The sequence below is a fragment of the Scyliorhinus torazame genome, chromosome 31 (genome assembly GCF_047496885.1).
Source record: "Scyliorhinus torazame isolate Kashiwa2021f chromosome 31, sScyTor2.1, whole genome shotgun sequence".
In the NCBI taxonomy this organism is placed as follows: Eukaryota; Metazoa; Chordata; class Chondrichthyes; order Carcharhiniformes; family Scyliorhinidae; genus Scyliorhinus; species Scyliorhinus torazame.
In genome coordinates this window covers 31912634-31926645 of record NC_092737.1, presented here as the reverse complement: position 1 = coordinate 31926645, position 14012 = coordinate 31912634, and the positions used below count along the sequence as shown (strand labels likewise).

The window sequence follows — 14012 nt, the reverse complement described above, 5'->3', positions numbered from 1 at the left end:
GCCTGCATCTATCCTATCTATTCCCTTCATAATCTTATATGTTTCTATCAGATTCCCCCCTCAATCTTCTAAATTCCAGTGAGTACAGTCCCAGTCTACTCAACCTCTCCTCATAAGCCAATCCTCTCGTCTCCAGAATCAACCTAGTGAATCTCCTCTGCACCCACTCCAGCGCCAGGTCGTCCTTTCTCAAGTAAGGAGACCAAAACTGTACACAATACTCCAGGTGTAGCCTCACCAACACCCTATACAGCTGCAACATAACCTCCCTGTTTTTAAACTCCATCCCTAGAGCAATGAAGAACAAAATTCCATTTGCCTTCTTAATGACCTGCTGCACCTGCATACCAACCTTTTGTGATTCATGCACAAGGACACCCAGCTCCCTCTGCACAGCAGCATGCTGCAATTTTTTACCGTGAAGTAACAGTCCATTTTGCTGTTATTCCGAGCAAAAAAGATGACCTCACATTTACCAACATTGATCTCCATCTGCCAGACCCTAGCCCAGTCTGTGGGGGTCCTGGCGTTAGTCTGCAGGTACAGCCAGTGATTAGGAAGGTAAATGGAATGGGGCCATTTATTACAAGGGGAATGGAATACAAATGTACAGATGTTTCACTGCTGCTGTCTAGGGCCTTGTTGAGAGCACATCTGGAATACGGAGCACGGTTCCGGTCACCTTCTATTGAAAACAATAATAGTGTTCGAACCAGTTCAGAGATCGTGCACCAGGTTAGAGCAGATTGGGGTCATGCCCATTGGAGTTTAGAAGAATGAGAGGTGATTTTATTTACTTTATAGGGCAGATTTGTCCTCGTGGGACAGACTAGAACCAGGGGACAGTTTAACAATAAGAGGTTCTCCCGTTGAAGACGGAATTTCTTCTCGAACATGGTCGTTCGTCTAAGGAATTCGCTCCCCGAGAGAGCAGTGGATTCCGGGTCACTGACTTCATTCAAGGCTACGGTATGCAGGAGCCAAGGGACGTGGGGAACAGACAGGAAAAGTGGGGCTGAGATACAAGCAGATCGGCCAGTATGTTAATGAATAGGGAAGGCTCGAACGGCCTGCTTGTATCCCTCTGTGCCATGTGACTGCTTGGCACCCATACCCACAACAGAGCAGCACATCTCCCCAACTCTTAAAGCTCCTGAGTGCTCTGATCGCCACCCAGGCCCGGGCCCTGGAGCCGGGACCGGTCGATCGACGTGGCACGGCACCATTTGCCCACCACATCGCCCCCGAATCTCAGACTCGATTCAAACTCAATGAGCTCGGCGTTGGCGCAACAAAGCGGTTCTGGCCTCACAGCGACCAGCGGACCCAGGAAACTCCCAACTGCCTCACAGCCAATGATCCGTGGTCGGATGCGAAGCATGGTCGCCGCTGTGACACGGAAACGCGGCAGCCTATTCCGCGAGCACAGCAACATCAACGTTATGACAGCCAGATCGTTCGTTTTTGTGATGATACCGACCGTTATGGGAGAGACATTTTCAGAACCCCAAAATGTATCATGGAGTTCAACCAACCTCCCCCTTTAATGCTATATGTTGCTTTTCCGAGCACACGGCTTGTTCTCCAGGTGTGGGATTACAATTATGGACACGTGGGTTTTTAAACACAAAACAATGTTTATTCTATGAACTCAACTTAACCCTTTTAAATAAACATTGGATCTCTTAACACCCCCTTACTTCAAAGATAACCCCGAAGATATTACAACGCTAAATAATCCTTCAGTTATCCCTTTCAACATCCAAGAGACTTAACACCTTTAAACCGAAACACATCAGGTTAAAGGCTTTACTTTTATGAGTTTAAATCACCCAAATGATCCAGAGATAGTCTTTCATGGCAGATATCTCAGCAGATCCAGCTCACTGCAAACACAGACACCCCCAAGCTCTTTTCAAACTGAAACTAAAAACTCAGAACTAACCTCAAAATGGCAGAATTGGGCTCAGCTCCACCCACTCTCTGACATCACTGCATTTCTTAAAGGTACACTGCTTAAACGTCCATTTCTTAAAGGCACTCTCACATGACACCGACAGATAGATAAATATTGCACCAGGCACCACGGAGAACCTGGCGGTCTTCTTCTCCCCGCCCGTTCTTACCGTCAGCCGTTCCATCGAGAAGCCGTAGTTCTGCTTCTGCAGCGTCCCGTTCCGCCGGACCTCGGAGCCACTGACCAGCCAGCTGACCTTCGACCTCAGCTCCAGCAAGGAGGACGGCAGCCCCGAGGAGGTGCAGGAGACGTCCAGCGGCTGGAGAGTGGTCAGCCCCATGTGCAGCGAGCCGGACCACTGCTCGTCGATCTCATCGATCTTAACCTGTGGGCGGCAGCAACAAGACAGAGGATTCGACGGGGACATTTCTACACCAAGGGCTGTTCCCATTTACAGGCACACTTTATAATCTGCACGTTTACATTTTATGACCGAGCTCTGGCTCGCAGACAGAGGATCAAAGCCTCAGTCCTGTGCAGCAAATCAAATTGCAAATCTCGAGCACAGCGGACGTGAGATGTGTAAAGGCCTTGGGCTGGATTCCCCGCCCTGCCACATGTCGGTGTCACCCCGCCGGCGGGATGCTCCATCGGGCCGGCCGGTCAATGGGGTTTCCCTGTGTGGGGCAGCCCCACGCCGTCAGGGAACCCCCGGGCTGCCGGCAAAACGGAGCATCCCGCCGGCGGAGAATCCCGCCCCTGAAACCTCTGCTGTTCTGGAGACACGTCACTCTGAGGGACCTTTAATCTGCCTTGTCCCCGCCCCTGGGAGCTATCTTTTTCCTCGCTCCTTCACGGGATCTGGGTGTCACCGGCTGGGCCCATCCCTCCTTACCCTTGAACGGAGTGTCCGGCTGCACCATTTCAGAGGGGGGCATTTAAAAGTCAACCGGTGGGGGTCTGGAGTCACACGTCAGCCAGGCCGGGTAAGGACGGCAGATTTCTCTCCCCGAAGGGCACTCAATCGATGATAGTTTCAGGATCACCTGGCTTTGAGTTCCAGGTTTGTTCATTCAACTTCAATTCCACCAGCTTGCCAGGGTGAGATTTGAACCGGTAATCCTCTGGATCACTAGCCCAGCGACATTACCAGAGGATGTTGGCTGGGCTGAAGCATTGGATAGACTGGGGTTGTTTTCCTTGGAGCAGAGGAAACTGAGGGGGGGGGGGGGGGGGGGGGGGCGTGATGGAGATGTATAAAATTATGAGGGGCACAGATAGAGTCGACAGGAATAAACTTTTCCCCTTGGCGGAGGGCTCAGTGATCAGGGGGCAGTAGGTTTAGAGGGGATGTGAGGAAAAACCTTTTCCTCCCGAGAGGGGGGGGGGGGGGGGGAGGAGTCTGGAACTCGCTGCCTGAAAGGGTGGTGGGGGCAGAGACGCTCAACTTATAAGAAGCATTTAGATGAGCGATTGAATCACCACAGCAAACAATGCAGGGCGGATGGACTGGCCGCGCTAAATCGCCCCGCGTTGTCGAAAAGGTGAGGTCGGGTTGCTGGGTTACGGGGATAGGGTGGGTTGTGGGCCTCGGCAGGGTGTTCTTTGAGAGGGCCCTTCTGCACTGTAAATTCTATGATTCTAAGGTCGCTCATAGAATTTACAGTGCAGGTGGCCGCCATTCGGCCCATCGAATCTGCACCGGCTCTTGGAAAGAGCACCCTACCCAAGGTCAACACCTCCACCCAATCCCCACAACCCAGCAACCCCACCCAACACTAAGGGCAATTTTGGACACTAAGGGCAATTTATCATGGCCAATCCACCTAGCCTGCCCATCTTTGGACTGTGGGAGGAACCCGGAGCACCCGGAGGAAACCCACGCAGACACGGGGAGGACGTGCAGACTCCACACAGACAGTGACCCAAGCCGGAATCAAACCCGGGACCCTGCAGCTGTGAAGCCACAGTGCCAACCACTGTGCTGCCCGTGCTGACCCTCTAATTTGAGAGCAACACAGAGCTAGGTGGAGCAGTGAGCTCGGAGGACAGGCTGCAACGGGACGCTGACAGGTTAAGTGAGTGGGTAAAAACTTGGCCGATGGAGGATAATGTGGGAAAACGGGAGGTTGTCCACTTTGGCAGGAAGAGGTGGGAGTGACAGGCTGTGCCAGCATTTATTGCCCATCCCTCACTGCCCTCGAGGGGGCAGTTACGAGTCAACCACATTGCTGTGGGTCTGGAGTCACATGTAGGACAGTCCGGGTAAGGACGGCAGATTTCCTTCCCTGAAGGACGTCAGTGAGCCAGATGGGTTTTTGTGACACTCAACAATGGTTTCATGCTCATCTTTTGTTGACACAGACACAGAACATAGAGCAGAAGGAGGCCATTCGGCCCATCGAGTCTGCATCGACCCACTTAAGCCCTCACTTCCACCCTGGCCCCAATAATCCCTCCTAACCTAAAAAGTCACCAAGGGCAATTTATCATGGCCAATCCACCTAACCTGCACGTCTTTGGACTGTGGGAGGAAACTGGAGCACCCGGAGGAAACCCACGCAGACACGGGGAGGACGTGCAGACTCCGCACAGACAGTGACCCAGCGGGGAATCGAACCTGGGACCCTGGCGCTGTGAGCCACGTGTGCTACCGCGCTGCAGATGGTGAAATTCAGATTTCACCGTCTGCCGTGGTGGGATTTGAACCTGGGCCCACAGGAGTAGGACCCTGGCTCTCTGCATTACGAGTCCAGTGACAATCCCACTGCGCCACCTCAACAATCGACTCTCAATTTCCCTACGATAGATTAACTGGCCTATACAGATAGCGGTGGTGGAAGGGAGTGTCTCAAAATGGAGAAAGGTGACTAGTGGTGTTCCACAGGGATCCGTGCTCGGACCACTGTTGTTTGTGATATACATAAATGATCTGGACGAAGGTATAGGTGGTCTGATTAGCAAGTTTGCAGATGATACTAAGATTGGTGGAGTTGCAGATAACGAGGAGGACTGTCAGAGAATACAGCAAAATATAAATAGATTGGAGAGTTGGGCAGAGAAATGGCAGATGGAGTTCAATCCAGGCAAATGCGAGGTGATGCTTTTGGAAGATCTAACTCAAGAGCGGACTATACGGTCAATGGAAGAGTCCTGGGGAAAATTGATGTACAGAGAGATCTGGGAGTTCAGGTCCATTGTACCCTGAAGGTGGCAACGCAGGTCGATAGAGTGGTCAAGAAGGCACACAGCATGCTTGCCTTCATCGGGCGGGGTATTGAGTACAAGAGTCGGCAGGTCATGTTGCAGTTGTATAGGACTTTGGTTAGGCCACATTTGGAATACTGCGTGCAGTTCTGGTCGCCACATTACCAGAAGGATGTAGATGCTTTAGAGAGGGTGCAGAGGAGGTTCACCAGGATGTTGCCTGGTATGGAGGGTGCTAGCTATGAAGAAAGGTTGAGTAGATTAGGATTGTTTTTGTTGGAAAGACGGAGGTTGAGGGGGGACCTGATTGAGGTCTACAAAATTATGAGAGGTATGGACAGGGTGGATAGCAACAAGCTTTTTCCAAGAGTGGGGGTGTCAATTACAAGGGGTCACGATTTCAAGGTGAGGAGGAGAAAGTTTAAGGGAGATGGATGTGGAACGTTTTTTACGCAGAGGGTGGTGGGTGCCTGGAACGCTTTGCCAGCGGAGGTGGTAGAGGCGGGCACGATAGCATAATTTAAGATGTATCGAGACATATATATGAACGGGCGGGGAACAGAGGAAAGTAGATCCTTGGAAAATAGGCGACATGTTTAGATAAAGGATCTGGATCGGCACAGGCTGGGAGGGCCGAAGGGCCTGTTCCTGTGCTGTAATTTTCTTTGTTATAGTTTCCCACTTTCTCCATTCCTTCCTTTCGGAATTAGGATGTTACATTTGCCATTTCCCAATCCAATGGGACCCGTCCAGAATCGAGGGAATTTTACAAGGTTGGAATCAATGCAATTTTGCATCATCACCGTAGCGACTTAACCCTAACCCTGGATGCCTCGCAGCTCCAGAGACTCGGGTCACTGTCTGTGTGGAGTTTGCACACTCGCGACAAACCTTCCTCCAACTTGGAAAATATCCATTGACCCTTACTCTCTGCTTATCATTCGGCCAATTTTGTATCCACGTTGCTCCTGACCCTTGTCTTCCATGGGGTATAACATTTCTCATAAGTCTGTCGTGTGGCACTGTATCGAGTGTCTTCCTGGAGTCCATGTACACCACTTCAACAGCATTACCCTCATTGACCCTTTCTGCCGCCTCCTCAAACGAACTGCAGCAAGTTAGGTAAACACCATTTCCCCTTTTGAAATCCATGTTGGCTCTTCCTAATCAACCCACATTCTTCCATCTGAATACTAATTCTACCCCGAATAGCTGTTTCCAGAAGCGTCCCCCCACCACTGGATGTTAAACTGACTGCTCCGTAATTTCTGAGCTTATTCTGGCAACTTATTTACGCCCTCAGCCACTGGAAACATTTCCCCTTATTTCCTCTGTCTGAACGGTTGGTGATTTTTGAACACCTCCACCAGATGCTCCGAAGGAAAACGTTGGTCGAGTTACCTCAAAGACCTCGTCTGACCTCAGCTCCTTGAGGCTGAGTACGACCCCGTGAGAGAAGCCGTGGATTCGAACCGCCCGACAGCCGTCATTCTGCAGAGCCACGTTCTTGCCGCAGTTCGAGTGGAAGCGGTGGGCTATACCTGGAACTGACGGGCGACAAAACACAATGCGTCAACCCCGAGACCTGCCTCCCACCTGCGTGCTAATAACGCGCACTTGGGTAACGCCTTCGACAGAATAAAACACTCCCAAGGCATTTTGCCACAACGTGCTAATTGGAGAAACCTTCCAGTTACAATCAGGAAGGACCACTGTCATGGGAATGTCCCTTTAAGAAAGGTTGTTGTCTTATCACATGGCTTCAGTGATGTCATTATGTGGGCAGAGCTGGGCTGTGGCTCTGAGAGTTTTGGACTGGGTTTGAACTGCACAGGTTGAAAGAAGTGTTTCTCTATCTTCATTTTAAAAGCAGTTTCCAGACTACTTGGTAAAGAGATAATTGCTTTCTGGAAGGGATTCAAACCTGCTGTTTGAAAAGAGGAACAGGACTTCCGGTTGCAGCTATGCCTGGGTAGGTCGCACGTTCGGCAGCTCCCGCCGTGAACGGACTTTTGGGCCCTCTTGAGGAACCCCAGCGGCACTTGGGCGACGATTCCCGGTGTGGTAAGGCAGCAGTGAGGTTCCCCCAGCGCTGCATGGAGTGGACCAGGAGCGGAGCAGTCAAAAAAGTGACCTTGGAGAAGAGAGGAGAACGGGCGCGAAAATGTAAGATGGTGGCGGGCGGAAACCAGACAGCGTGGGCGCAATGGTCGCGGGAGCAGCAGGAGTTCCTGAAAAGCTGCTTTGCGGAGCTGAGAGCAGAGAAGCTGGCCCCAATGAAAGCGTCGATTGAGAGGCTGGTGGAGACCCAGAAGGCCCAAGGGGCGGCGAGTCGAGAGGTGCAGCAGAAAGCCTCTGAAAACGGGGACGAGATCCTGGGCCTGGCGGTGAAAGTGGAGGCGCACGAGGCGCTGCACAAAAAGTGGCAGGAAAAGTTTGAGGACCTGGAGACCAAGTCGAGGAGGAAGAATCTCCGGATTCTGGGTCTCCCTGAAGGTGTGGAGGGGCCCGACATCGGGGCATATGTCGCCACGATGCTGAATACGCTAATGGGCACGGGAGCCTTCCCGAGGCCCCTGGAGCTGGATGGGGCTCACAGAGTCCTGGCAAGGAGGCCTAAGGCGAATGAGCCGCCAAGGGCCGTAGTGGTGAGGTTTCACCGCTTCACGGACAGAGAGTGCGTCCTGAGATGGGCGAAGAAAGAACGGAGCAGCAGGTGGGAGAATACGGAGATCCGCATCTCCCAAGACTGGAGCGCAGAGCTGGCCAAGAAGAGGCTGGATTCAACCGGGCCAGGGCGGTTCTCCACCGAAAGGGGGTGAACTTCGGGCTGTTGCAGTCAGCGTGATTGTGGGTCACTTTTCAGGACCGCCACCATTATTTCGATACGCCGGAGGAGGCGTGGACCTTTATTCAGAACGAAAAATTGGACTGGAACTAATGGTTTGCTGTGGGTTTTGGGAAAGCTGGGGAGTGGGAAGGGGTGATTGGATGTGTGTGTTTTAATGGGCATGAGTATTGTTCTGGAGGGGCCGGTCCTCGCGTTCGAAGGGGGGAGGGGGACAGGAGCCCCTGGGTCGTCGGGAATTGGGGAGAGGCTCCAGGAGGAAGGGGGCGGGGCCGGCCCAGGTAGAAAACCGCGGGCTTTTTCCCGCGCTAAGGGGGGGGCGTGGCCCAATGGGAGGGGCGGGGCCGGAGGGGTGTCCGTATTGACTTGAAGGGGGATTTGTTGGATTTGTTGACCACGGGGAAGGCTGAGAGCCAGTGGATGGAGGTGCAGGGGGCAGTATACGAATATGGGGAGAAGGCGAGCCGGATGCTGGCGCGTCAGCTACGCAAGAGGGAGGCGGCTAGGGAAATTGGAGGAATCAGGGACAGGGGGGGGGGAAAACACGGTGCGGAGTTCGGCTAAAATAAATGAGGTTCTATGGGAACCTGTATAAGTCAGAACCTGGTGAGAACCTTCAACGAGGCGAGGGAGGAAGGGATTCTCCCCCCGACAATGTCCCGGGCGTTAATCTCGCTGATCCTCAAGTGGGACCAGGACCCGTCGCAGTGTGGCTGGTATAGGCCGATCTCGCTCCTTAATGTAGATGCCAAGTTGCTAGCAAAGGTCCTAGCCACAAGGATTGAGGGTTGTGTCCCGGGAGTGGTACACGAGGACCAGACGGGATTCGTGAAGGGCAGGCAGTTAAATGCAAATGTGCGGAGGCTCCTGAATGTGATTATGATGTCCTCGGGGGGGGGGGGGGGGGGGGGGGGGGGGGGGGGGGGGGGGGGGGCAGAAGTGGTGGCGGCAATGGATGCGGAGAAGGCCTTTGATCGGGTGGAGCGGGAGTACCTGTGGGAAGTGCTGGGCAGGTTTGGGTTCGGGGAGGGGTTCATAGGGTGGGTCAAATTGTTATACCAGGCCCCGGTGGCAAGCGTATTTCGAACTGGCGGAGATCAGAATATTTTAGGTTGTACCGTGGGACGAGGCAGGGGTGCCCCCTGTCCCCCTGTTGTTTGCTTTGGCAATTGAGCCGCTGGCCTTGCCGTTGAGGGAATCTAGAAACTGGAGGGGGTTGGTCCGGGGAGGGGAGGAACATCGGGTCACGTTGTATGCTGATGACCTGCATTTGTACATCGCAGATCCAGTGGAGGGGATAGTGGAGGTCATGCGGATCCTTAGGGAGTTTGGGGACTTCTCAGGCTACAAGTTTAACGTGGGGAAGAGTGAGCTCTTTGTGGTGCACGCGAGGGGCCAGGAAAGGGGGCTGGAGGAGCTGCCGCTTAAGAGGGCGGAGAGGAGTTTCCGATATTTGGGTATCCAGGTGGCCAGGAGTTGGGGGGCCCGGCATAAGCTTAATTTGGCGCGGTCGGTAGACCAGATGAAGGAAGGCTTTAGGAGATGGGATGTGTTGCCACTCTCCCTGGCGGGCAGGGTGCAGTCCGTTAAGATGACAGTCCTCCCTAGGTTCCTGTTTGTGTTCCAGTGCCTGCCCATCCTCATCCCCAAGGCATTTTTAAGCGAGGAAGCAGGAGCATTATGGGGTTTGTATGGGCAAGTAAGACCCTGAGGGTCAAGAGGCTGTTTCTGGAGCACAGTCGGGACAGGGGTGGGCTGGCGCTACCGAACCTGTGTAGTTATTACTGGGCAGCCAATGTGGCAATGATTCGGAAATGGGTAATGGAGGGAGAGGGGGCGGCGTGGAAAAGATTAGAGGTGGCGTCATGCGTGGGCGCTAGCTTGGGAGCGCTGGTGACGGCACCTTTGCCGCTACCGCCGACGTGGTACAGCACGAGCCCGGTGGTGGCGGCGACACGGAGGATCTGGGGGCAGTGGAGACGGCACAGGGGTGAGTTGAGGGCCTCAATTTGGTCCCCAATACGGAATAATCATAGGTTTACACCGGGCAGGATAGATGGCGGATTCCTAAGCTGGCATCGGGCAGGAATTAAAAGGATGGGGGACCTATTTATCGATGGGGCTTTTGCTAGCCTGGGGGCGCTGGAGGAGAAATTTGGGTTACCCCCCGCAAACGCTCTTAGGTACATGCAGGTGAGAGCGTTTGTGAGAAGGCAGGTAAGGGAATTTCCGCTGCTTCCCGCACAGACGATTCAGGGCAGGGTGACCTCGGGTGGGAGAGGGCAAGGTCTCCGCGATCTATCAGGAGTTGCAGGAGGCGGAGGAAGCCTCGGTGGAGGAGCTGAAGGGCAAGTGGGAGGAGGAGCTGGGCGAGGAACTGGATGAGGGCTTGTGGGCGGAGGCCCTGGGCAAGGTTAACTCCTCCTCGTCTTGCGCCAGACTTCGCCTGATCCAGTTCAAAGTGGTTCACAGGGCACATATGACAGGGGCGAGGATGTGCAAGTTTTTTGGAGTGGAGGACAGATGCGTGAGGTGCTCGGGGAGCCCAGCAAATCACGCTCATATGTTCTGGCCGTACCCAGCGCTAGAGGGGTTCTGGAAGGGCTTCGCAAAGGCTATGTCCAAAGTCTTGGAGCTGGGGGAATAGCAATATTCGGGGTATCAGATGAGCCGGGACTCCAGGAGCCGAAAGAGGCCGGAGTTCTGGCCTTTGCGTCCTTGGTAGCACGGAGGAGGATCCTACTAATGTGGAGGGATGCGAAAACCCAGAGGGTGGAGGCTTGGATCAATGACATGGCAGGGTTCATCAAGTTGGAGAGGATAAAGTTTGCCTTGCGAGGGTCTGTGCAGGGGTTCTCCAGGCGGTGGCAACCGTTCCTGGACTTTCTCGCGGAGCGTTAGGAGGTCAGCAGCAGCAGCCCGGGGGGGGGGGGGGTTTGGCTTGTTTTTATTATTGCAAGGGGCGTTTGCCCCATTTTTGTTCTTAGTTTGTTAGATAGTTGAATGTTTAGTGGTTTAAGTTGTTGGAGGGGATGTGTAAGGCTTTTTATTTTTTTTCTGTATATTTTCCTTCCTTTTTGGAGTGTTTTGTAAAAATGTTTTGAAAACTTTGAATAAACATAGTTTAAAAAAAAGAAAAGAAAAGAGGAACAGAGTATCAATAACAAGTCTGATACCAGTGAGAGTGCCGTGTGCTGGGCCACGCCTTTGAAAAGGGGGTTCTCGTTTTACTTTGATTTTGTTATTGAATTGGAACAGTTAAGGGGGAATTCATTATGGATTATACATAGATTACTGAAGCTGTGTGTGGGTATTTATGTTTGTAATTGATAACAATTCTTGCTGTGTGTTGATACAAATGTTAACTAAATTCTTTGATTAAAAGCGCCGAAGAATTCGGTTGAATAACACCTGAAGTGAAGACTGTTGTGCTCATCCCAGCTAAATTCAACATAAAGTTAGAGGTCAGGTGAACAACATAATATTCTTTGGAGTTTTTTTTAAAACCCTGGCCCATAACACCAGTCTCAGGTGCCTGAAGCGAACTCACTACATCAGGGGTCTGAATTATACACTTACTAATCAGAGCAAACTCGTGGTTGGAAATGCGCCGTTACTTTGGGGGAGAGATGGAGCGGACAATTTAAAGTTTCTGTACATGCTGCTTTTCTCTACCAGGTTGTGCATATTTCCGACATTTTGTTTAAAAAAGTGAGGGACACACACACACACAAAGCCACACGTCCTGTTGCCTATTTCCCTCTCCTATACTTTGTGTCTGCAGGACTCAACGCTCCCCCACGCTCTCCCACTTTCTATCGGCACCAAGGTAAATGAGCAGTTGCGACGGAGCCCCAGCGATGTGTATCAAATGAAACGAATGAAAATCGCTTATTGTCACAGCTTCAAATGAAGTTACTGTGAAAAGCCCCTAGTCGCCACATTCCGGCGCCTGTTCGGGGAGGCCGGTACGGGAATTGAACCTGTGCTGGCCTGCCTTGGTCTGCATTACTAGCCAGCTGTTTAGCCCACTGTGCTGAACCAGCCCCAACCAGTATATCCTGCTCACAAGGAATTGTAAAACCACGTGCGGTTGCGGTCATACAGCGATCGTGGGAGGTGCACACATATCCTCCCTCGTCAGAAAGGGCAATTTCCAACGCTGCTCAGTAACTGCAGGAGTAAACGCGCTCACAGGCCAGGGGGCAGCAACATTGCAGCTGTCACCCGCCGATCTCAGCTCCCCTTTAACCAGTCCGGCTTTCCCAGTCGTCCCCCCCCCCCCAGTCACGGGGTAAACGTGGAAGGGGAGGCTGAATTCTGCCGATCCTCAGGCCTTTGGAGGGAGTGGGGGAAATGGGGATGGTCGGGAGAGTGGGGGGAGGGAGGGGGGGCAGAGAGCAGGGTGGGGGGGGGGTCCACTGAACCCCAACACCGGCCACTGTCTTCTCTCCTGGCTAGCCCAAAGGCAGAGGGGCCGAATACGGTGCCCGGAACCCCGCCCCCCTCCCACAAACGCCTCTCCACCTGCCCCAATAAAGCTCGTCGACGGAAACCCGTAGCTCGGTGGGCTGTGTCGCCCTGGCTAGTTGAGACAGCAGGGTGGGGCGCGGGAGGGGAGAGAGAACGAGTGTCGATGGGGAGGTGCGTGCCTACCTGGGGAATGTATCGGGAAAGATTTCTCAGTGGCGTTACTCAGTGACAGGCTGTTGTCGACGGGTGGCGAGCCGCTGGTAATGGACACTTGGACACACTGCCCGTACAGATCGACCACAGCGTACAGCTCTGCAAGGGCGAGAGGAAACAGGACAATAACAGCAGCCACACAACACTTGCTGAGCTCAAATTAAAATCAGCGCCTCCCCGCACCGCCCTCACCAGCCCGAGCTAAACATTAACAGGTGCCCCCATCTGAGGGGGCGGAGCCTTGGAGACCAGGGCAAACCCTGCTGACCATACGGGCCTGCGTTGAGTTGACTGACTGAAAGCCTGCTGGCGTTGGCCAAGGGGAATCTCCTGACACCCCCCCCCCCCCCCCCCGCCTGTTGACCCAGCGGTGACCCCTTGGTGATCTTGGCCGCCAATCCAACGCGGAGTGTCGGAAAAGACTGGGCAGGATCGGGCTCTCGTCTCTCGATAAAGAGGAAGCGGAGACTGGGCTGGGGGGGGGGGGGGGGGGGAGGGGATCTTCCGTCGGAGTGGATGGGGACGGGGGACGGGGGGTGTGGGCAGTTTTAATCCCTCATTTGAACGACGGAGTCGCCTTGACAACTGGAGCGTGTCAGCTTGGGAACGGGCTCAAGTCTCCACAATGGCGGTTTAAATGCACAACCTTCCCGGCAAGGTAGATCTGTATAGTGCAGGTGGAGGCCATTCGGCCCATCGAGCCTACACCGACCCTCTGAAAGAACACCCTGCGTAGGACTACCCGCCCCCCCCACCCTATCCCTGTAACCCCCCTAACCCCACCTAATTGTTGCACACCAAGGGGCAATTGACAAATCCACCTAACCTGCACATCTTTGGACTGTGGGAGGAAACCGGAGCACCCGGAGGAAACCCACGCAGACACGGGGAGGATGTGCAGACTCCGCACAGACAGTGACCCAAGCCGGGAATCGAACCTGGGACCCTGGCGCTGTGAGGCAGCGGTGCTAACCACTGCGCTAACGTGCCACCCATCCCTTCTGACATGTAGACAAACGAGAGCAAGCGAAAGGGAGTGCGAGAGGGGACACGCGCGCATGCAGGAGTGTACAAGGGCGAGGGGACAGGAGAGCGAATGAGAGCGAGCTAGAGTGCAAGAGAAAGACAAGAGTGTGAGAGTGCGAAAGAGGAGAAAATTCCGACTGAGCCATAACATGTCTGACAAATACGTGAATAGGATGGGAATAGAGGGATACAGACCCAGGAAGTGTAGTTTAGTCGGGCAGCATGGTCGGCACGGGCTTGGAGGGCCGAAGGGCCTGTTCCTGTGCTGTACTTTGTCCTTTTGACCAA

At 53.6% G+C, this 14012-nt stretch overlaps 1 protein-coding gene across 1 annotated transcript in view; it reads right to left on the bottom strand.

Annotated features, from left to right (window-relative positions):
* neurl4 (neuralized E3 ubiquitin protein ligase 4) overlaps positions 1 to 14012 on the bottom strand; it is a 203993-nt gene that overhangs the window by 78055 nt on the left and 111926 nt on the right. The window contains 3 exon segments of the mRNA XM_072493516.1: positions 2127 to 2342; positions 6566 to 6711; positions 12669 to 12797. Of these exon segments, the coding sequence (XP_072349617.1) occupies positions 2127 to 2342; positions 6566 to 6711; positions 12669 to 12797 (491 nt within the window).